At 39.3% G+C, this 23,693-nt stretch overlaps 1 protein-coding gene across 1 annotated transcript in view; it reads left to right on the top strand.

Annotated features, from left to right (window-relative positions):
• Window positions 1–16,935: 16,935 nt before the first annotated feature.
• Window positions 16,936–23,693, top strand: part of LOC120537075 (CD9 antigen-like) — a 67,435-nt gene continuing 60,677 nt past the window's right edge. The window contains exon 1 of the mRNA XM_039765712.1: window positions 16,936–17,201. Within this exon, the coding sequence (XP_039621646.1) occupies window positions 17,136–17,201 (66 nt within the window). The 5' untranslated portion in view covers window positions 16,936–17,135. The remainder of the gene's footprint in view (window positions 17,202–23,693) is intronic.

Raw genomic sequence — 23,693 nt, 5'->3', positions numbered from 1 at the left:
GAGGGCCACAAAGGTAAGATTAAAATTTTGTTAAACTAAGCCAATCACACATGGACATTTTACACTTTATTACAGTGCAATATATTATACGGCATGTAATCTGAGCAAAAATATAAGATAAAGTTTTTTCTGTCTTTAGCAGTATTGATAAATTTGGTTTGGTTTCACTACACCTGCATTAGCACTAACTTTGTGTTTGATTCTACCTACACTAGGGAGATACAGTATGGCTTAGCATGGGGACTAGCCCATGTAAATACTAGCAAAGGCATGGTGTTTTGGCTTAAACAATAGCAACAATTAAATGACGAGAACAATATAAAAAACTAGAAAAACATGAAAGGATCTCCACAAATATGAAATCTATGACACATTAAAGCACAAGTACACCTATATATGGTAATATATTTCTATTGTGGAAATAAATAACGAGAGACAGAACTTCTCAGTCTTCTCTTGGTCAGAATGCACATCCATCCCGTGTGTCACTTACACCTTATTGTCTTCAATGAGACATTCTTGTAAATAAACACCATTTATCCCATTTAAATCTGCCATCCAGTGGCCACTGTATACCTTGTTCGTCTCCCTTTTCCATGACTTTATTCCATTTTTTTCATATACTTATTAACATGAATACCACAACGTATTGATATAAAACATCTGAACTACCTAAACTGGGATATGGTGATGCTGAGCATCCAGCCACTTTGCCCATTTGACTAAGCTTGGATTTTTTTAGCAATAACCATTGCCCAGGCAATCATTCACTTTTAAATATATATTTACTTACTTACTACTGGATTCGAGGACTGGCAGTCAACAGCTCCACGCAAGGCTTTTAGCAGCAATACGAAGGGAAAAAGGGATATATTAGCAAAAATGCTTTCGTAGATCTTACCTTTATACATTTGTGTTCTTAACTTCTTTTCCACTTTCAGCCCAAGACTAGGGACCTCATTTACAATCGCATGTGTAGAATTCACATTAAAACAAAATAGGGACAAAAACAGAAATGTGCATTCACATAAAAAAAACAGATCCATAAATCTGTGCATAAGCAAAGTTCCACGCACTTCCCCTTTATAATCCCATTTAATGTGAATTTTAATGCACATGCACACTCCTACAGCTCTACTCTGACTTCTACCAGAATTTCATATATTTGAATATGCAAATCAATATAAATATCCCACATTGTCCACAGTGTTTTGTTAAAAGACAATGATAAAGGCATATATAAAAAAGAAGAATTTTACAGAATGCGAAGTGGAGGTCCTACTCAGTAAAGTGGAGGCAAGGAAAAACATACAATTTGGTGGCAAGTTTATTTTGTCATTAAAGTAAACTTCATCTTAAAATCTATGCTTAATTCACTAGTTTCTCAAATCTATCATAATTAAAGTATCATGTTAAATGCTGTGTATTCTATGTATTCCCCAACCCATTAGTTAATCGCTATATGTTTCTTAAAAGGCCTTTTTCTTACACCGACAGCAGCGCACAGGCAGTGATTGCCACACAGGATATATTAGATTCATGATATTACGGCTCTCTGAACCTTATAGAACATTAAGATGTATACTTGATATCCTTTTCATGATGAAATGCATTTAAGCATATATTAAAACATATGGGGGCAAGGTGGTGTAATGATAGCGATGAGCTAGCGCCCCATCCAGGGATTGTTACCACCGCCTTCAAGATGCTGGATGGAATGCGAGCAACCCTGGTAGGAATAATTTATTGCAGCAGCACTGTCTTTGTCAAATATACAAACCCCCAATTCCTGTCCTTCCATTTTCTTTCTCCATGTAACCAATCACCACACAATAAGCTTTTGTAATTAATGTAAAACTAGGTCTAAGTTTAGAACACTGATTCTTCAAAACTTTTAAGAAACATTGAGAAATCTTCGTTATTCGTGTTTAATTATTCCATCTATCAATCAATCCAGATTTGCTCCAGTCCCAGCAAATGTAGAGTGCAAAGCAGGAACAATTCCTGGATAGGGCACCAGCTCATTGCTATCGCTGTGCCACCATGCCCCGATATTATTAACAGTATAAATTATTATTATTTTTTTTTTGTTTGTTCTTTATTTTACCTTATACAATTTCTTGTATTAGGAATTTGTTAGTTTTCACATACCCCTTGGGGTCAGAGCACAGGGTCAGCCATTTTACTGCGCCCCTGGGGCAATTGCAGGTTAAGGGCCTTGCTCAAGGGCCCAGCAGAGTAGGACCTCTTTTGGCAGTGACAGGAATTCGAACTGGCAACCTTCAGGATAACAGCGCAGATCCTTAGCCTCGGAGACACCACTCCGGCCCATAACATGAATTTAACAATTTATCTGTGAAATGTAATATACATACTTTGATGCATTTAATTATAAATATGGTATCAAGTACACGTCTTAGTATTCTAACAGCACACAGCTCCAAGAGGATAACTCTTAGAAATCTATATTGGCTTTGAAGCCAGTAATAATATCTGTAAATATGCGCTCACTTCAATTGAATTGAATTCCTTTATTGTCTTTGTATAGTACAATATGATTCAGCATATGTGGCTCAGGTTGTGCAAGTTTACAGTGAGGTGATTGTAATTATAAGTACAAACAGCTCTACTGGGAGCATTTGATAGATTGATTAAGTGCATTTATAGCTCTTGGGGTAAAACTGTTTCTGAGCCTTGAGGTCAATGCAGGAAAGACTCTGAAGTGTTTGCTAGATGGGAGAAGTTCAAATAGACTGTAACATGGATGACTGGAATCTGAGCAGTTGCAGGTGGCTCTCCTGAGGCAGCATGTGCTATAAATGTCCTCCAGGGATGGGAGCTGTATCCCAATAATTCTCTGTGCTCTTGACACAATCGCCGTTGAGGTTTACGATCAGCTGCTGTGCAGCTGTGATACTACATACAGATACAATCGGTTAAAATACTCTCAGTGGTGCACTGACAAAAACAATACTAAAGAAGATATGGTATTTAGAATAGTCTGGCCATTCCATGGTCCATTATATTGTTACAGAATGATTACAATCAAGTGCCTTAAATTTGTAAATGATATGCAATTAATTTTGTTGTATTTGGTAAAGCGTGTGTCATGGATGTGAATCTGAAAAAGAAAGGGAAACCAAAAAGAAACAGTAGCACTGCTTTGCTGCTAGGTACCTCCTGTTTGCAAAACCGAGCAGGTAAAGTGTGTATGCATGGTGTGAGGCTGCCGTGAAAATGTGTGCGGCTTTACACAAAGTTTAGTTTTTTTTTTATATAGTTTTATTGATTTTATTGAAATCACACAACATTCCATACAAATAGATCAATTTTACAAGAACAGAATTGAAAACAAATTAACCCCACCCCAGAGAAAAATAGCATGGACAGCAGAATAAAACTTAAACCTAGTAAAAATAAGTAAATAAATTAATTAATTAATAAGTGAATATAGATAAATGGAGAAGAAAAAGAAACGGGGAGAGAATCTGCTTCCTCGGTGCTTTAAAAGCTTATTCTAGATCCTGCCAGGTTTTGAAAAATTTCTGTACAGATCCTCTAAGTGAGTATTTGATTTTTCCAATTTCAAATAACATATAACATCAGTTACCCACTGACTTAAAAGGGGAGAATTAGGATTCTTCCATTTTAGCAAGATAAGTCTGCGTGCCAATAGTGTAGTAAAGGCAATCACAATTTGTTTGTCCTTTTCCAATTTAAGCCCATCTGGGAGTACACCAAACACAGCTGTTAATGGGTTAGGAAGGATTGTGACACCAATACTGTCTGAAAGGCATTTAAAAACTTTGGTCCAGAATGATGTTAATTTGGTGCAGGCCCAAAACACGTGACCCAATGAGGCTGGAACTTGATTGCAGTGTTCGCAGGTTGGATCTTGCCCTGGAAACATTTTGGACAATTTTAAATGAGACAGTTGTGTTCGATATATAATTTTGAGTTAAATAATTGTATGCTTTGCGCATATGGAGCTCGAGTGAATTCTCTGCATTGCTACCTTCCATTCCTTTTCTGAGATGTTGAGTGAGCAATCCTTTTCCCATTGTCCTCTAGGATCTTTGAAAGGGAGGGACTGTAAAATAGGTTTATAAATTAAAGAAATGCTGTCTGAGTCCTTGAAAAAGAGCAATATTTTTTCCAGTATAGAGGGAGGTGGGAGGTGAGGAAAAGTGGGCAGGTTCTGTTTAACAAAGTTTCTTATTTGAAGATAGTGAAAGAAATGTGTTGCTGGAAAGTTACATTTAGAATGTAATTGTTCGTAGGATGCAAAGACGTTGTCTATGTATAGATCTCTAAGTGATTTAATCCCAAATGTTTTCCAGACATTAAAAACTGCATATGTTTGTGAGGGTTGAAAAAGGTGGTTCTCATGCAGAGGTGCCACCGATTAAAGATTCTCTATCTTAAAATGCTTCCTACATTGGTTCCATATTCTGAGTGAGCGAAACACAATTGGGTTGTTAGTATATTGTTGATAACTTGCATTTATTGGGGCACAAAGCAAGGAATATAAAGAAGTACTGTAGGATTTTATTTCTATTGCAGAATTCGAGGGTTGGACTCCTTATGCAGGGCCATCCACTGTAAAGGTGCATGGTCTATGACAAGTGTAAACTCCCAATCCAAGAGGTGGTACCTCAATTGTGTAATCGCCCACTTAATCGCAAAAACCTCTCTTTCCACTGCCGCATACCTGGGGCCTCTTGTATAAACAGTGCGTACGCACAGAAATGTTGCGTAAGAACGTTTCCACGTTCAAATTGCGATGTATAAAACCTAAATTTGGCGTAAAGCCACGCACATTTCCACAGTACCTCATACCCTGTCATACGCCAGTTCTTCGCTTAGTTTTGCAGACTGGCGGCACCCAGCATCAAAGCAGTGCTACTGTTCCTGTGTGGTTACCCTTTCTTTCTTAAATGCACATTCCTGACACGGCTTTATAAATACACTGAAACTAACTGCATATTGTTTATTAGTGTAATGCATCTGATTGTGTGACTTGCCTCCTGTAACAATATAATGGTCCAGGGAGTAGTCATAGTATTCCAAATACCATAACTGCTTTAGCGTTGTTACTCTCACTGCACCTTCTTTTTCTGCTTTCAGCTGCTCCTGTTAGGGGTTGCCACAGTAGATCATCTTTTTCCATATTACTCTCACTGCACCACTTGGAGTATTTATATCACTGTATCTGAGTGGTGAATCAAAGCAGCAGCTGATTGGGAAGAGAATTATCGGGATACAGCATCAAGCACACGCTGCCTCAGCCACGGCAAAACGCTTCAGAGTCTTTCCTGTACGGACCTCGCGGTTCAGAAATAGTTTCATCCCAAGAACTTTAAACACAGTCAATCAGTCCATCAAGTGCTCCTTGTAGAACTGTTTGTACTTATAAGTACAATCACCTCACTGTAAACTTGCACTTCAGTTATAATATTGCACAACCTGCGCCACTTTATAAATCGTGTATTTACATATGATGACGATATAATTTTTAAGATGAAATGCAACAAAATATGTTGATTATATTATACAGATAAAACTAACTTCATTTAAATAATCTGTATTGTTAATAAACATGTGTGGACATGGTGCCGCAGCGTTAGCTAGTTCAGAGATTGATTGCTGTATGCTGGAAGAATAGATGGATAGAATAATTAAACATGTACTACAAAGATATTTCAATGTTCCTTAAAAGTTTTGAAGAATCTTCGTTGCAAGCTTACAGATGGCTTAACGTCTATTACAGAGCTGATTGTGTGGCGATTGGGTATTTGGTGAAAGAAAAGTAAGGACAGGAAGTGGGGGTTAGTACGTTTGAAAAAGACAGTACCGCCACCGTGTTCCCATGTTTAATAACATGCTTTCATTCCTATCATCATGAAAAAGATATCACGTATATATCTCAGTATTTTAATTACTCAGACAGCTGTAATATCAAGAATGTAATGGATTCTGTGTCCTGTCGGAGGAAGAGAACGCCGGATTCACACACAGAGCACAAAGAAGATCAAATACAAAACAAAGCATTTAACGTGTTACTTTAGTTACGATGGGATTTGAGAAACTAGTAAATTAATCGATTTTAAGATGAAGTTTATGATGTTCTACTTTAATGACAAAATAAACTATGTGATTAAAGTTGACATTTAATGCTTTTTTCCCCACTGTGTGCCTATTTTTTTTTCTCTGTACCCTAATAAGCTTTCATACGACACTCAGACGTTGGGCTATGACTCGCCTTTTCACGGCGACTTGGATATGTGACAACTTCTTTTTAATTTCGGGTACTGTGCGACTTTGTGGACTTGAGCTTTCGAGTTTCTCTGACATTCTGTCACTCGATCAACTTCCTTTTGTTGATTATACCACTGTTTATGCCAACAAATAGTAAGTTTTTCCTTGCCTCCACTTGGTATTCGCTGAAATTCTTATATTTTCCCCCGTGCTTTTCCCATTGTCTTTTCACAGAAGGCTGAGCTTAAGGGCTATTTATATTGATTTGCATATTCATAGAGGCATAATTCTGGGAGGAGTTGGGGCGGGACAGAAGGCGCGTGCACGAGCGTTACTTTTCAAGCTGACCGGGATTTATGTAGCGGAGGAACGTGGAAGTTGGAGTACGCACAGATTCCTGCATCTAGATTTTTCTGTGTGTAAGCACATTTCGGCTTTTGTGCTTATGTCATGTTATAGTGTGTGATTTCTACAAGTACGCACGATGTTATGCATGATGCCTCTAGTCTCCCGATTAAGCAGTTTCCAGCTCAGGAACATGACGGGGTGTTCAGCACCATTGACTCTTTGGCTCAGCATTGCTCCTAGGCCTGTGTCCAAAGCGTCCATCTGGAGGATAAAAGGAAGCGAAAAGTCAGGTGCTTTCAAAACAGGTGCCAACATCAGGGCTCTTTTTAAGTCACTGAATACAGCTTCCATCGTATCGGTCCATAACACAATGTTGGGAGCCCTCTTTTTTGTTAAATCAGTCAAGGGCACAGCTCTCTCCGAAAAGCGTGGTACAAACTTGCTACTGATGTTGTCAGTGTCCACGAAGGGTGCTAAACGCAGTTTTAACCTTTGCGGAGTCTGTTAAAGGAACCTGCCAGGACCCCTTGGTCATGTCAAGTCTGGTCAGATATTCAGTCTGTCCAAGACTCTCAAGGAGGTCATCCACTTGTGAGGCCTGACTAAGCCGACGGAAGTCATTGCAAATCCTCCAACTCCTGTCGGGCTTAGAAACCAAGACTATTGGACTGGACCAGGGCCTATAACTTTCCTCCATGACTCCTAGTTTCAGCATGCACTTGATTTCCAGTTCCACTTCAGCCTTCTTTGCCTCGTGAAGACGATAGGGGTCGCTCTCGGACTATAACCCCGGGTTCAGTCACAATATCGTGGGCAATCAGGGAGGTCCTTCTGGGGTTTGTGTCTACCACATCTGTTACTGACAAGATAACTGCTTCAAGCTCTCGCCTCTGTCAGGTATTCAAATTAGATATTGGTACATTAAGGAGGGGCTGTCAGCACAATCAGTGCTGCAGCACTCCTCTCTTTGACTGGCTCTCTTCCAAGAGCAATCTTAGCCACAGTAAGAAGAGATATTCCAGGAATTCCATGCCTACGCATACAAGGCTTGCCATCGTCACAGTAACCTTAATAGAAGTAGGTCTTACAACTGACCAATTCATCCCTCCATAACCCCAGAACGGAGCGGTATCCATCAGATTACTGAAAAACTCGAGCCTGCAGTACCTTCTGTGCATACAAAATTCATACAATCACACTCACATTAGCTGTGCAGCTTTTACACTTTTTATTTGTCTGTGTGCCTATCCCTTCATCCTACCTTGTTCTTTTTAGAGAGGCTTTCTCCGTTGGTGGGACAGATGCTCTTTGAATCTTTCACTAACAATTTTAGTGAAATATTGCTTACCTTTCTAGGTGGCCACCATCTGTGTTCGTTTCGCAGAGCACCATCCCACTTTCGGATTCTGCAGCTGCCTTTTCCCTCCTCATGTCTGGGATCACCAAATAATGTTGGAGTGTAAAATACCCCGAAGATTATTACCTTGAAAGAAGGCTCTAGGATTCAAAGGATAGGCAAATAGAGTAATTAGGTTAATTGCAATAAACAATCACGCAGACTCAACTTAATTAGGCCAAACTGAACTGAGCCCCAAACAAGCCAAAAATCACAGTTTATATAATAATTTCTTATCATCTTGACCTCATTTGAAACAGTTCATTTGCTGTTTATCTTGACTCCCTACTCCAGCTGGCTTCTCACGGGCCCTTTCTTGGCTACCAATATTGTTCTCAGCTTATCTCTTATTTTCATTCTTTGTCAGTCAGTCAGTTATTTTCCAACCCACTATATCCTAACACAGGGTCACAGGGGTCTGCTGGAGCCAATCCCAGCCAACACAGGGTGCAAGGCAGGAACAAACCGTAAGCAGGGTGCCAGTCAACCGCAAGGCACACACACCAAGCACACACTAGGGACAATTTAGAATCACCAATGCACCAAACCTGCATGTCTTTGGACTGTGGGAGGAAACCGGAGCACCTGGAGGAAATCCACGCAAAATAGGGAGAACATGCAAACTCCACGCAGGGAGGACCCAGGAAGCAAACCCAGGTCTCCTAACTGCAAGGCAGCAGCACTACCACTCCACCACCGTGCCATTCTTTGCTTCCCTTTATTTCCTAACTGGCCTTGAAACAACAGGTGTTCCCCCTTCTCTGACTTCGGACATTTTCTGTTAGTCATTCTTCCTTTTCTCAGTCTTTCTGAATATCAGTGGCTTCTCTCTGAGCTTAACTAAAAAAGAAATATGGCAAATGCCTTTATTTAACTATTTAATTTGACATACCTAATTCACACTAAGTTTAGACATTTGTACTAAGTTTACATTTATCCATTAATTTTCTATTCTATACAGCCAAAACTTGGTTTATCTTGCCTTCTTTCCTTTTTAGCATGGAAATAACGTGTTAAAGATGCTAAGATTTGCATTGGGTGTGATGAGGATGGATAGGATTAGAAATGAGTACATTAGAGGGTCAGCTCAAGTTGGACAGTTGGGAGACAAAGTCAGAGAGGTGAGATTGCATTGGTTTGGACATGTGCAGAGGAGAGATGCTGGGTATATTGGGAGAAGGATGCTAAGGATAGAGCTGCCAGGCAAGAGGAAAAGAGGAAGGCCTAAGCAAAGGTTTATGGATGTGGTGAGAGAGGACATGAAAGGCGATGGGTGTAACAGAATAATTTTTCTGTGCAGAGGACAGAAAGATATGGAAAAAGATGATCCGCCGTGGCGATCCCTAACGGGAGCAGCTGAAAGAAGAAGAAGAATAACTTGTTCTCTTTTGGAGATATGTGTGAACACAACTTTATAGTGTCAATTATTTCAATCAATCAATCAACCATCTGGAAAGAAAATATAATATGTGTCATAATTTTTGGACCATTAATCGTAATTATTTAAAGAAATCAATTTAAAGACTTGTTCTAGGAGTTGTACCCTCAGACTACAGTCATGCAGGAAAAAATACTCTCAAAATTTAACTCTCCATCCAACCCACTAGTGCAAATTAAAGACCAATTGGCCAATCACTGGAGTGACTTTCAGGCATATTTGTAGTTTGAGTAGCAATTTGCTTGCTTGAAATGGACTAATTCAGGGGTTCCCAAGTTCAGTCCTCGATTGCCACTGTGCCAGCTATAGAATTTCATGCCAACCAGTTTCACGGAAGAGCTTCGACCGGACGTGAAGTGCGTAACTACAGCCATGAGAAAGAAAGAACAAAAAAAGAGACAGTCAACTGTAACTTCAAAAATAAAATGCAAGTCTGAAACAAAACTTTAGAGCTGTTGAACCTGTATCAGTTGTAAGTGTATGCGTTTTGAAAGCTGCGTGCAACGTGTCAATCCAAAGTTTATACTTGTCTATTTTTCAAACTCATTTGATCGCATCATATAAGTAGGCATTCTTTACATTTGATATCCACCTTCGCTGTAAAACGGCACTTGCTATCTGAACAGGTGCCCCCGAATTCCTCACTTGCACACCCAAACTGCACAACTTTTGTGTACCGCTTGATGTATTTTGTTAACTCCCTCAATGTTAATTGTCTCCTTGCCCAAAAACAATTTCTCAATCCGCAGAGTCAGAAAAGCGTGCACCGTCATGACCACCCTGGCTGTGTATTCCTGAGATATCCAGCCCCTAACTTCCTCGTGTAAAAATGATAAAACGAAACCTAAAAATGTGCGTCAGAGTCAGATTGAGAAAATCTCGGCGAAAAGAGGCAGACGGAGCATTTGAAGGCGAGTTCGTCCGGGACAGCATTCCGTAACTTCTTACTGTTGCTTTGTACGGGATTCACATTATCACTGTGAGTGTGAAGTTTCAGGACAGTCTGCAAGGAGCATGGCGCTGGATTCCTGTGGGCAGTTTTGCAAATGCGTCTGTATTATTCTAAGTCTCATTTATGGGGTGAGCACCAGAATGATCGACCATTCCGCATTTTATTTTTACGTGTTTCTATGGAAAGCGCCCGGAAAATAAACTTGTATGCTCTAGTGACAGAAAAAAAATACAGCACGATTTAAAACCTTATGTTTTATTTATTTTATCACTGTAAAGTAAAAGTGTTTGTTTGCTTCATTCGTTTAATCCTTGTAACAGAAGTACTGAAAAAAGTGCTCGAAAAAGTCAGTTACGAGAGCAGGAGATGGCCAGTTCGATGTCGCAATTTTACAGGCTGCAAGTGAACCGATGAAGGGTTTCGACTTTCTAAGAAATTAACGAAGGTGGACGAAGAATGGAATAGTTTTATAACTGTAATTCCAGAAAAATAATTAGTTACATAAATATGTGGGCAGGGAAGGATGAGGATGTGTATATCAAATAGATTAAACATGTAATTTGTTTTTAGTCCGAACGAGCACCTGGATTGCGCTAAAGTAGTTGTCTGTCCTGCAGCTTCTTAGATGGTGCTGTTTTAAATCTATAGAAATACTTACATATTCTCGAATAATTAAACTCAATGCCGCCCAACTAACAACGCAATGGTGCCACACAGACACCAGCAGCTGTTAAGAGTAATGCCTCTGTGTTGCGGCACTTGGATATACAAGCACCTCTCCCACGTTTTGTATCTGAAGCTTGAGTAGACCCCTCCCCATGAAATATCCGACATAACCAGCCTGCTTTTCTAAGGGTTAGCCGTCAATCCCGCCAGCCGCAAACTGTAAAGCACCGCACGCATGTGGGCGAGGTGAGCTCTCTAGTTATTACAGAAAATACAATATGGTTATTTTTGAAATACAACATCTTAACCTGTTGCACTGACTGATTGTATTCAGGAAATCAGTCATTGGATGACGGATAATTTTTTACAACTCAATCCTGATAAAACAGAAATCTTATTAGTTGGCACCAAATCTGTCCTCTCTACCCTTTGTGGGCTTAAAATTGACATTGATAGGATCCTGGTTAAACCCTCAGCATCAGTTCCATAATTTGGGTGTCATCTTTGATTCTTACTTTTCAATCACACATCAGCTCAATAGTACAGACAGCCTTTTTTCATCTTCGCAACATTGTTCATCTGCATTCTTTCCTTAGTGTGAAAGATACTGAGTCACTCATTCATGCTTTCTTCGCTACCCGTCTGGACTATTGCAATGCTTTGTTTTATGACCTCCCGACTAAATATATCAACAGATTACAATATGTTCAGAATTCTGCTGCTCGTTTACTTACACACACTAAAAAATCTGCTCACATCACTCCTGTCCTCTATGAGTTACATTGGTTACTGGCTTCTTCGAGAATCAAATATAAAATTATCCTTCTCACTTTTAAGGCCCTTCTTGGTTTAGCCCCTCATTATCTGTCTGAGCTGCTGCTTCCTTACACTCCTGCCCGTGCATTATGTTCATTGGACGCCAAGTTACTCACTTTACCTACTGTAAATACAGGTTAATAACTATGGGTGGCAGAGCTTTCAGAGTGATAGCCCCTAAAACTTGGAATTCTCTCCCTCAGCCTTCACATTGAAAAGTCTATTATTAATTTCAAACATCTGTTAAAAACCCATCTCCTCAATGAGTATTATTCTTCATGTATGTAATTTCTACTGTCTTCTATTGAATTGTAAAGTGTCCTTGAGTGTATGAAAGGCACTACATAAATAAAACTTATTATTATTATTATTATTATTATTATAGCCCAAAATCACACAAGAAGTGCTGCAATGGGCTTTAACAGGCCCTGCCTCAAGGAAAAACTCCCCCCCCACCACGAAAAAAAATCCCTAGTAGAGAAAAAATTTAAGAAACTTTGGGAAAGGCAGTTCAAAGAGAGACCCCTTTCCAGGTAGGTTGGGGTGTGCAGTGGGTGTCAAAGAGAAGGGAGTCAATACAATACAATACACAGAACAAGTAATCCTCAATACAATATAACAGTAAAATAAAAATATTACAAGTACATATCGGAATTTAACAGTAGATGATATCACATAATATGATATGACCACATTGTCGAGATATGGTTCCGCGTTTGCGGAATGGGAATGCAGAGTATGGTCTATCATCAGTTAAAAGGGGCCTCTCTTGAAGTGATGTTATCAGTACAGCACAGCGTAGAAAATCGCACTGGCCATCACATAATTATAGAATATATAAAGGATGTCATCACCCACATTAAAGGAACACAGTTTCCAAGGAAAAAGATTTTGATCTGCCCTTTCTAATATAGTCCCTTTGTTATATGAGACCATTCCAACCTGTCACTGATGCAGACACCTAAGTACTTGTTGGGAGTGGACCACCTGTACATCCACTCCCTGAATAGTGAGACAGATGCTGTTTGGTGCAGTGAAAGTCAGTAACCAGTTCCTTGGCTTTACTGATTTTTACATGCAAACAATTCTATTTGCACCAAGAAACAAAGTTCTGTACCTGACTCCTGTACTCTGTCTCATCCGCTTTATCAATATACCCGATAAGTGCAGATTCATCAGAGCATTGCTGCAAATGACATGACTTTGGGCCTCATGTATAAACAGTGTGCAGGCACAAAAATGTTGCATACGCCTGTTTCCACATTCACTTCGATATGTATAAAAACTAAACTTGGCGTAAAGCCACGCACAGTGTTACCCTATACGTATGCAAGTTTCCACTCAGTTTTGCAAAATGGCGGCACCCAGCGTCAAAGCAGTGCTACTGTTCTGTGTAGCTTCTCATTCTTTTTTAGTTTCACATCTCTGATGCGGCATTATCAAATACACTGAAATTAACCGATTATCGTTTATAAATATAAGGCATCTGATTGTAATCAACCTGTGACAATATAATGGTCCATGGGATGGACAAGCTATTCCAAATACCGTAGCTGCTTTATTATTTTTTCTCTAAGTGCACCACTCAGAGTATTTTAACCCACTGTATCTGAGTGTGGAATTGCAGTTGTACAACAGCTGATCGGAAGGCTCTACTGCAGGCTGTTTCCAAAGTTTAGAAGATTATTAGGATACAGCATTTACCCCAGAGAACATTTATAACACACATTGCCTCAGCCATGTGCAGAGTCTATTTGAACTTCTCTCATTCGGCAAATGCTTCAGAGCCTTTCCTGCACAAAGCTCAAGGTTCAGAAACAGTTTCATCCCAAGAGCTGTAAATGCACTCAGTCAGGCCATCAAGTGCTCCCGGTAGAACTGTTTGTATTTAGAATTATAATTACCTCGACGAGGTTTGGTCTCGTCCGTTGTGAGAGATGGACGTCTGAAGTGGAACACCGCTAGCAGCGGTGTTATTTTTCATATGATCTGCTTATTATCCTGAGATATCCTGTATTTATTCAACCTGAGGAGCCCTGCTACAGTATATGTAAGCATATATAAACATGGCCAACAAAAAGGGGGATCCGAAAGAACCGACAACTAAAGCTGCAACCAAGCAAAGATCAGCAAGCCCTAGTTCAAGATACAGCCTTTCAAAGACGGACCTGGATCAGATGGGCAAAAGTACAGACTCCTCGGGACCATGGTCTACTACAACATCGCCGGCTGATAGCGAAAAGGGGAGTGAATGTACGATCGTGAGTGCAAGTCTTGATAGCTCGCTGATTGGAGAAGATCACCTGAAACTGGAAAAGGCCATGCAGTTCGCGGTTTCAATTACTCCACGCGAGCCAGGAACACCGGGGACACCGGCTACAATAGAGCCTGCTGCTTCACCTACGGTGCAAGAAAGCACAATTGAACTGTCTGAACTGAAGGTGATGTTCAAAGATCTCATTCAAGATATAAAGAAAAGCGAGAAGGCAAATGAGAAGGCAATGGTAAAGGCAAGTGAGAAACTGCGACAGGAGCTGCAACAGGCAAATGAAAGGCTGCAACAGGGGCTGCAACAGGAGCTGCGACAGATGCTGGGTAAAATTGAAGAGCACATTCAGGAAAACTCGATTAAACTGAGCACGCTTGCTGATCAACTGGAGGATGTCAAGGAGACATTCACGACTTGGATTGAATTAGCCGAAAATTTAGCTGCCACTGCCGAAGAAAAGGCAGTAAATGTCAGCTACGAATGCAAAAAACTCGGAGACAGACTGGCTGCTTTGGAAGATGGAAGCAGAAAGAATAATGTCAGAATTGAAAGTCTGCCTGAGAATCAAGAAAGTCCAAACCCTGTGAAATTTGCAGCTGAACTTTTTTCTAAAATAATTGGGGAGGACATTAAAGCAGATTCTGAGATAACAGTGGCTTATTGCATACGCGGATCAAATACCGTTAGACCTAGATCTTTTATTATTCACTTTGAAAGATTATCATTTAAGCTAAAGGTGATGGCACTCCTCAGACACAAGCAAGAGATTATATATGAAAATAACCACATTCGTATCTTCCCTGACTTCTCTCCAGCAACAGCTACTAAACGTGCAGCCTTCTACAACATTAAACAGCGGTTACGGCAAGCCAACGTCAAATACAGCCTCTTGTATCCGGCCAAACTAAAAGTGGAATTGCATGGTCAATTCTATGTCTTCGCTAGCAAGGAAGAAGCAGAAAAGGAATTAAGAAAGCTGATCTGGACTATTCTGATACATAATAATGAGTCATAGCCGTTAATGATATGGCAAGGATTAATAATCTACTGTCTGATCTATTTGTTTAAAATACGGGTTTTTATCATCATAAATTCTCATTCTCACTCATTATTAATTGGGTGCTATCTGTTTATGTTTTATTGTGCTTAATTACTTTTTCTTTTTTTTTTTTATTATCTAATTATTTTCTCTCTACCCTAAACGAGACTGTTCAACATCATACCCTTGGTTTATTGTTATTGCTGTTATTGCATTAAGACTTATTATGCTTATTCTGGACCACTTTCTAACACCATTCCCTGGGTTTATTATCCGGGTGTATTATCTTAATACACTAAGATTGCTGAAGATTATATATATTCTAAGTGCACAGTTATTTAGACTATATTGGTAATAGATATGTCTATTTTTTAAACCTAAAACTCCGCTGCGTGGGGGCTTGTTTTGCTTTGGACGTGCTCTGTCTCTGGGTATGTCAGAGGACTGGGACTGTATGAAGTGGGTTCTAGCCTCACGTGGGGAGGCAAAAAGGGAGGGTGGGGGGTTAAGGGGGGAGAGAAAGAGAGCAGGCTTGATCTATACCTAATCTATCCTTTTAATCTTTATATTTATAACTACCAACGTAATAATAGGCTGCATGGCAATAACTCTTGGGGAAATAGGAAATTAAGGCCGAAGCTGTCTCACTTCCAGTTAAGACTATAAAATGACATCAAAAACTCAGAATCAATGTCTCCATTATGGGACCCTGAGGCCCACCTTAACTTCAGCAGTTCATCTCAACCACTTCCTGCCTTTCTTATAGAAACTATCATTTCCAAGTCTCTGCCTTTTTTTTTTTTTTTTAGCAAAATAAGTTTGCTAACTTTAATTAAAATGTAGCACGTGTGTGTGAAATTAATTATTTTTCTTGTTCTTGCTTTTCAAGATTTTGCTATTTTATTGTTTTGGTGATTAAAGTATTTTCTTAGTATTTAGCTTAAACGTGAATTTATACTGAAGTAGCTGCTTTACTTTTGTACTCTGTGTCATTTGCACTGTGACTGTACTGTGTCTCTATACATATGGGTTCAAGGATTGGTGCTGTGCACCCATTAAACTAACCGCTCTACTAGTGTAAGACTTGTAATTGTTGCTACAGTGACTGTGAATGATCACGCATACACTACTGAATTAAAAAAAGAGTCCAGAAGTGGGTGCACATTTCATTTTCTCTCACTGTTTCAGAAGAGTTGTGAATAAAAGCGCTATAGTGTTGTTGTATATTGGGCTCTGTGTAATTTTTGCTGTTCTCAAGTCCGGTTGCCTCGGGCCACTCAGGCACACTCACACTGTTCTAACGGAAGAGCTTCGACCGGACGTGAAGTGCGTCACTACAGCCAAGAGAAAGAAAAAAAAAAAAGAGACAGTCAGCCGTAACTTCAAAAATAAAATGCAAGTCTGAAACAAAACTTTAGAGCTGTTGAACCTGTATCAGTTGTAAGTGTATGCGTTTTGAAAGCTGCGTGCAACGTGTCAATCCAATATTTGTACTTGTCTATACTCATTTGATCGCATTATATAACTAGGCATTCTTTACATTTAACATTGCTGTAAAACGGCACTTGCTATCTGAACAGGTGCCCCCGAATTCCTCAATTGCACACCTTATTTAAACTACACAACTTTTGTGTACCGCTTGATGTATTTTGTCAACCCCCTCAAGGTTAATTGTCTCTTTGCCCAAAAACAATTTCTCAATCCGCAGCGTCAGAAAAGCGTGCACTGTCATGACCACCCTGGCAGCCCTCAACGTCCTCGTGTAAAAATGATAAAACGAAACCTAAAAATGTGCGTCAGAGTCAGATTGAGAAAATCTCGGCGAAAAGGGGCAGACGGAGCATTTGAAGGCGAGTTCGTCCGGGACAGCATTCCGTAACTTCTTACTGTTGTTTTGTACGGGATTCACATTATCACTGTGAGTGTGAAGTTTCAGGACAGTCTGCAAAGAGCATGGCGCTGGATTCCTGTGGGCAGTTTTGCAAATGCGTCTGTATTATTCTAAGTCTCATTTATGGGGTGAGTACCAGAATGATCGACCATTCCACATTTTATTTTTACGTGTTTCTATGGAAAGCGCCCGGAAAATAAACTTGTATGCTCTAGTGACAGAAAAAAAATACAGCACGATTTAAAACCATATGTTTTATTTATTTTATCACTTTAAAGTAAAAGTGTTTGTTTGTTTCATTCGTTTAATCCTTGCAACAGAAGTACTGAAAAAAGTGCTCGAAAAACTCAGTTACGAGAGCAGGAGATGGCCAGTTCGATGTCGCAATTTTACAGGCTGCAAGTGAACTGATGAAGGGTTTCGACTTTCTAAGAAATTAACGAAGGTGGACGAAGAAAGGAATAGTTTTATAACTGTAATTTCAGAAAAATAATTAGTTACATAAATATGTGGGCCGGGAAGGATGAGGATGTGTATATCAAATAGATTAAACATGTATTTTGTTTTAGTCCGAACGAGGACCTGGATTGCGCTAAAGTAGTTGTCTGTCCTGCAACTTCTTAGATGGTGCTGTTTTAAATCTATAGAAATGCTTACATATTCTCGAATAATTAAACTCAATGCCGCCCAACTAATAACGCAATGGTGCCACACAGACACCAGCAGCTGTTAAGAGTAATGCCTCTGTGTTGCGGCACTTGGATATACAAGCACCTCTCCCACGTTTTGTATCTGAAGCTGGAGTAGACCCCTCCCCATGAAATATCCGACATAACCAGCCTGCTTTTCTAAGGGTTAGCCGTCAATCCCGCCAGCCGCAAACTGTAAAGCACCGCACGCATGTGGGCGAGGTGAGCTCTCTAGTTATTACAGAAAAGACAATATGGTTATTTTTGAAATACAACATCTTCACCTGTTGCACTGACTATTTGTATTCAGGAAATCAGTCATTGGGTGACGGATACTTTTTTACAACTCAATCCTGATAAAACAGAAATCTTATTAGTTGGCACCAAATCTGTCCTCTCTACCCTTCGTGCGCTAAAAATTGACATTGATAGGATTCTGGTTAAACCCTCAACATCAGTTCCATAATTTGGGTGTCATCTTTGATTCTTACTTTTCAATCACACATCAGCTCAATAGTACAGATAGCCTTTTTTCATCTTCGCAACATTGTTCATCTGCATTCTTTCCGCAGTATGAAAGATACTGAGTCACTCATTCATGCTTTCATCACTACCCGTCTGGACTATTGCAATGCTTTGTTTTATGACCTCCCGACTAAATATATCAACAGATTACAATATGTTCAGAATTCTGCTGCTCGTTTACTTACACACACTAAAAAATCTGCTCACATCACTCCTGTCCTCTATGAGTTACATTGGTTACTGGTTTCTTCAAGAATCAAATATAAAATTATCCTTCTCACTTTTAAAGCCCTTCTTGGTTTAGCCCTTTATTATCTGTCTGAGCTGCTGCTTCCTTACATTCCTGCCCGTGCATTATGCTCATTGGACGCCAAGTTACTCACTTTACCTACTGTAAATACAGGTTAATAACTATGGGTGGCAGAGCTTTCAGAGTGATAGCCCCTAAAACTTGGAATTCTCTCCCTCTCAGCCTTCACATTGAAAAGTCTATTATTAATTTCAAACATCAGTTAAAAACACATCTCCTCAATAAGTATTATTCTTCATGTATGTAATTTCTACTGTCTTCTATTGAATTGTAAAGTGTCCTTGAGTGTATGAAAGGCACTACATAAATAAAACTTATTATTATTATTATTATAGCCCAAAATCACACAAGAAGTACTGCAATGGGCTTTAACAGGCCCTGCCTCTTGACAGTCCCCCCAGCCTTGACTCAAGAAGACAAGGAAACCCCCAAAAAAAAAAATCCCTAGTAGGGAAAAATTTAAGAACCCTTGGGAAAGGCAGTTCAAAGAGAGACCCCTTTCCAGGTAGGTTGGGGTGTGCAGTGGGTGTCAAAGAGACGGGAGTCAATACAATACAATGCAATACACAGAACAAGTAATCCTCAATACAATATAACAGTAAAATAAAAATATTTCAAGTACAGAGCGGAACAGTAACAGTAGATGATATCACATAATATAATATGACCACATTGTCGAGATATGGTTCCGCATTTGCAGAATGGGAATGCAGAGTATGATGGTCTATCATCAGTTAAAAGGGGCCTCTCTTGAAGTGATGTTATCAGAACAGCACAGCACAGCGTAGAAAATCGCACTGGCCATCACATAATTATAGAATATATAAAGGATGTCATCACCCACATTAAAGGAACACAGTTTCCTAAGGAAAAGATTTTGATCTGCCCTTTCTTATATAGTTCCTTTGTCTTATGAGACCATTCCAACCTGTCACTGATGTAGACTCCTAAGTACTTGTTGGGAGTGGACCACCTGTACATCCACTCCCTGAATAGTGAGACAGATGCTATTTAGTGCAGTGAAAGTCAGTAACCAGTTCCTTGGGTTTACTGATTTTTAGATGCAAACAATTCTATTTGTACCAAGAAACAAAGTTCTGTACCTGACTCCTGTACTCTGTCTCATCCGCTTTATCAATATACCCCATAAGTGCAGATTCATCAGAGCATTGCTGCAAATGACATGACTTGGGGCCTCATGTATAAACAGTGTGCAAGCACAAAAATGTTGCATACGCCTGTTTCCACATTCACTTTGATATGTATAAAAACTACACTTGTCATAAAGCCACGCACAGCAGTGTTACCCTGTGCGTATGCAAGTTTCCACTTAGTTTTGCAAAATGGCGGCACCCAGCGTCAAAGCAGTGCTACTGTTCCTGTGTAGCTTCTCATTCTTTTTTAGTTTCACATCTCTGATGCGGCTTTATCAATCACACTGAAATTAACCGAATATCGTTTATAAATATAAGGCATCTGATTGCAATCAGCCTGTGACAATATAATAGTCCATTGGATGGACAAGCTACTCCAGATACCGTAGCTGCTTTATTGTTGTTACACTCAGTGCACCACTTAGAGTATTTTAACCCACTGTATCTGAGTGTGGAATCGCAGCTGTACAACAGCTGATCGGAAAGCTCTACTGCAGGCTGTTTCCAAAGTTTAGAGGATTATTAGGATACAGCATTTAACCCAGAGAACATTTATAGCACACATTGCCTAAGCCCATGCGTACAGTCTATTTGAACTTCTCTCATTCGGGAAATGCTTCAGAGCTTTTCCTGTACAAAGCTCGAGGTTCAGAGACAGTTTCATCTCAAGAGCTGTAAATGCACTCCATCAGTCCATCAAGTGTTCCCGGTAGAACTGTTTGTACTTAGAATTATAATTACCTCAATGTAAACCTGCACTACATTTGTAATATTGCACAGCCTGAGCCACTTTATGACCCATTTGCACTATGTACACTATATGTACATGTATATTATACTTATGCTTTCATATTGTATATTTTTCATTGTATTATTATTATTATTGTAGTTGTTATTTTAAGTTAATGGAGGATTAGCATATTGAATCTAAATGTACCATACAATAACAATAAAGTAATTCAATTCAATTCATTAGAAGAGAGTGCATGTTTACAGATGATGACAACTGGCTTCTAAGTCGATTTAGATTTCCAAGAGCTATCATCTTGGAGCTCTTGATATCTTTTTTAAGATGAGATGCATTAAAGTATGTATATTACATTATACAGATACATTTTTAACCTCATTTAAATAATGTATACTGTTAATAATTACTTGTGTGGACATGGTGATACAGTGGTAGTGATGAGCTGGTGCCCCGTTCAGGGGTTTGTCCTGCCTTGCGCTGTATGCTTGCTGGGACTGTCGCGATCCTGGATGGAGAGATGGATGGAATAATTAATGTATTTCAAAAAGGTGTCGGGATCAGTTTTTTTAGGTCTTTTTCTGCTTTCTCCGTAGAAGTAAGAATGTAGAGCTTGCCTTGAATGTCCATTTTAAGTTTGGAAGGATACAACAGGCTGTATCTGATCTCTGCTTTCCGTAAGAACTGTTTAATGTTGTAAAATGTGGCATATTTAGAAGCTGTTGAGGATGAGAAATTAGGGAAAAAAACGAATGTGGCTATTTTCAAATATAATCTCTTCTTTCTGTAATTTTGTAAAATGCACGATAATCATCCTTGGTTTACAGATATTTGATCCCTGTATGTGGTAAGCTGCTGCTATCTCGGTGTCTAATTTGAAGTCCTCTCCAATTATTTTAGAGAGCAGTTCAGCTACAAATTTTACTGGGTTTGGACTTTCACGATTCTCAGGGAGACCTTCGATTCTAATATTATTCTTTCTCCATCCATCTTCCAGTTCAGCATGTGTGTCTCCGAGTACTTTGCGTTTGGAATCTGTAGCTGTTGCTTTTCTGTTAGCGGTAGTTGCCAGTTGTTCAGCTTTTTCAATTTGAGCCTTGAGCGTTTGCTTAACATCTTCCAACTGAGCGCCAAGTGCTCTCGGTTTATTCTCAAACTTAGACGCATTTTCCTGTGTTTTTTCCTCAATTTCTTTCTAGCATACCTTTAAAGGTTGCCTCAAAGTGATTATTTAAACCAGGGGTCTTAAACTCAAATTGGCTTAGAGCCACTACTGGTATTGTCATGCCATACAGGGGCTACATGAAATTAACAAAACTTTGCATTAGCTGCACACATGCAATACCTGAATACATTTGAACTTATATTCTATTTCTGCCCAAAAACCTGGAAGCATTTTAGCTCACACAGCCTTGCCACATTTGCCCTAATGGAGTTTATGGTGGAATCTCTGAGTAAAGCTTCAAGATTAGCATCAGTAAACCTACACCTGTACTTGCATTTATTAAAGTTCATAGATGAGAAATGTTTCTCACATAGATATGTGCTTAAAAAAAGACATATTACCTGACTGAACACTTTGGACAGCTCTGGAAAGGATGGAGGTAATTCTCTCAGAAACTGTTCAGTCAAGTCTGCTTTTCCCTGTACTTCTCTGAACTTAGATTTTAGCTCACTATTGCACTGCAAGTCAATAAGTTCCAGCTTTTTCCTCTTCTAATTTTTTTTGAAGCAATTCTACCAGTCCATTATGTTTGCCTATCATGGACAGGGCTCCATCTTTAGTGATGCCTACCAGTTTGTTCCATGGCAAACCAGAATGCTCAATCGTGTCACACAGAAGCTGGTATATATCATTGGCTGTGGTGCAGCCATATATTGGACATGAACTTAACAACTCTTTAGTCACATCAAAATGGGAATTAGCACCCCTTAATGAAACTCACTAGTTGAGCACTATCGGTTTTGTCTGTGTTTTCGTCATGTGCCATGGAGTATGCAGGAAAAACTTTATCTTTCTCACTTAACTGATCATTGATGTCATTTGATAACTCGCCTATTCGTTCTGCCACGGTGTTTGCTGAGAAGGAGATATTTTTGAACAAGCCCGTCTTTTCTGGACACAATATTTCAGCGACTTTTAACATACAGTCCTTAAGAAGCTGCCCTTCAGTGAATAGCTTTCCTGCCTTAGCAATTAACTCACTTACCACATAACTTGCTTCCATCGCACCATCAGCATCCTTCTTTGCTTTGCAAAAAAGACTTTGCTGTATTTTCAGGCCTTTGTGTAGCTGCATAGCTAGATTTTCTCTCTCTTGTCCCTGATACTTATCATACTGTTCTCCGTATTTAGTCCAGTAATGACGTTTGAGATTATATTCCTTCAAAACAGCGACTTTTTCTTTGCATATACAGGTGGCATTTCTACTAAATTCCAAAACAAATACTGTAATGTCCATCTTTCTTGAAATTGTCTGTGTTCAGCATCCACCTTCCTTTTTGGTTTGGAAAGAAACATCTTTTTTATTTACAACCAAGCAGATGAATTAAAAAAAACTTGCTTTCCTTTTATTAAAAACTGCACATTTGCACCAAATGACAGAAATGAAAGATTTACATTAATTTGAAATAATTTTTTAATTTAAAATTATTATTTTTAAAACTTGTTCGGACTTAAACAAGTAAAAGAAGAAAGTAACTGCTGAAGGTTGTTGCACAATGAATTCTGAGGTGTATAGAAACATCTGATCTGCTCAAGTTTTAGTAAGTACTTCCAAACTCATTGGATGATGCTTCATCTTACAACAAGGTAATGATCCCAAACATACTGCTAAGGCAAAAGAGGAGTTTTTCAAAGCTAAGAGATGGAAAATTCTTGAATAGCCAAACCAGTCACCTGACTTAAATCCAACTGAGCATGCCTTCCATGTGCTGAATAGAAAAATTAAGGGGACAAGCCCGCAAAACAAGCAGGAGTTGAAGATGACTGCATTAGATGATTGGCAGAGCATCACCAGAGAAGATGATCAGCACATGGTGATGTCTATGAATAATAGACTTCATGCAGTCTTTGCATGCAATTGATGTGCAACAAAGTGCTAAATATGACTGCTTTAATATACCTGATATTGCTGTGTCCAAAACATTATGGAGCCATGAAATGGGGGGATCATGTACAAAAAAGTGTTGACTCT

The sequence above is a fragment of the Polypterus senegalus genome, chromosome 10 (assembly GCF_016835505.1).
Source record: "Polypterus senegalus isolate Bchr_013 chromosome 10, ASM1683550v1, whole genome shotgun sequence".
NCBI lineage: Eukaryota > Metazoa > Chordata > Cladistia > Polypteriformes > Polypteridae > Polypterus > Polypterus senegalus.
Note: the sequence above shows the minus strand (reverse complement) of the source record. Positions and strands in the feature narration are given on the sequence as shown.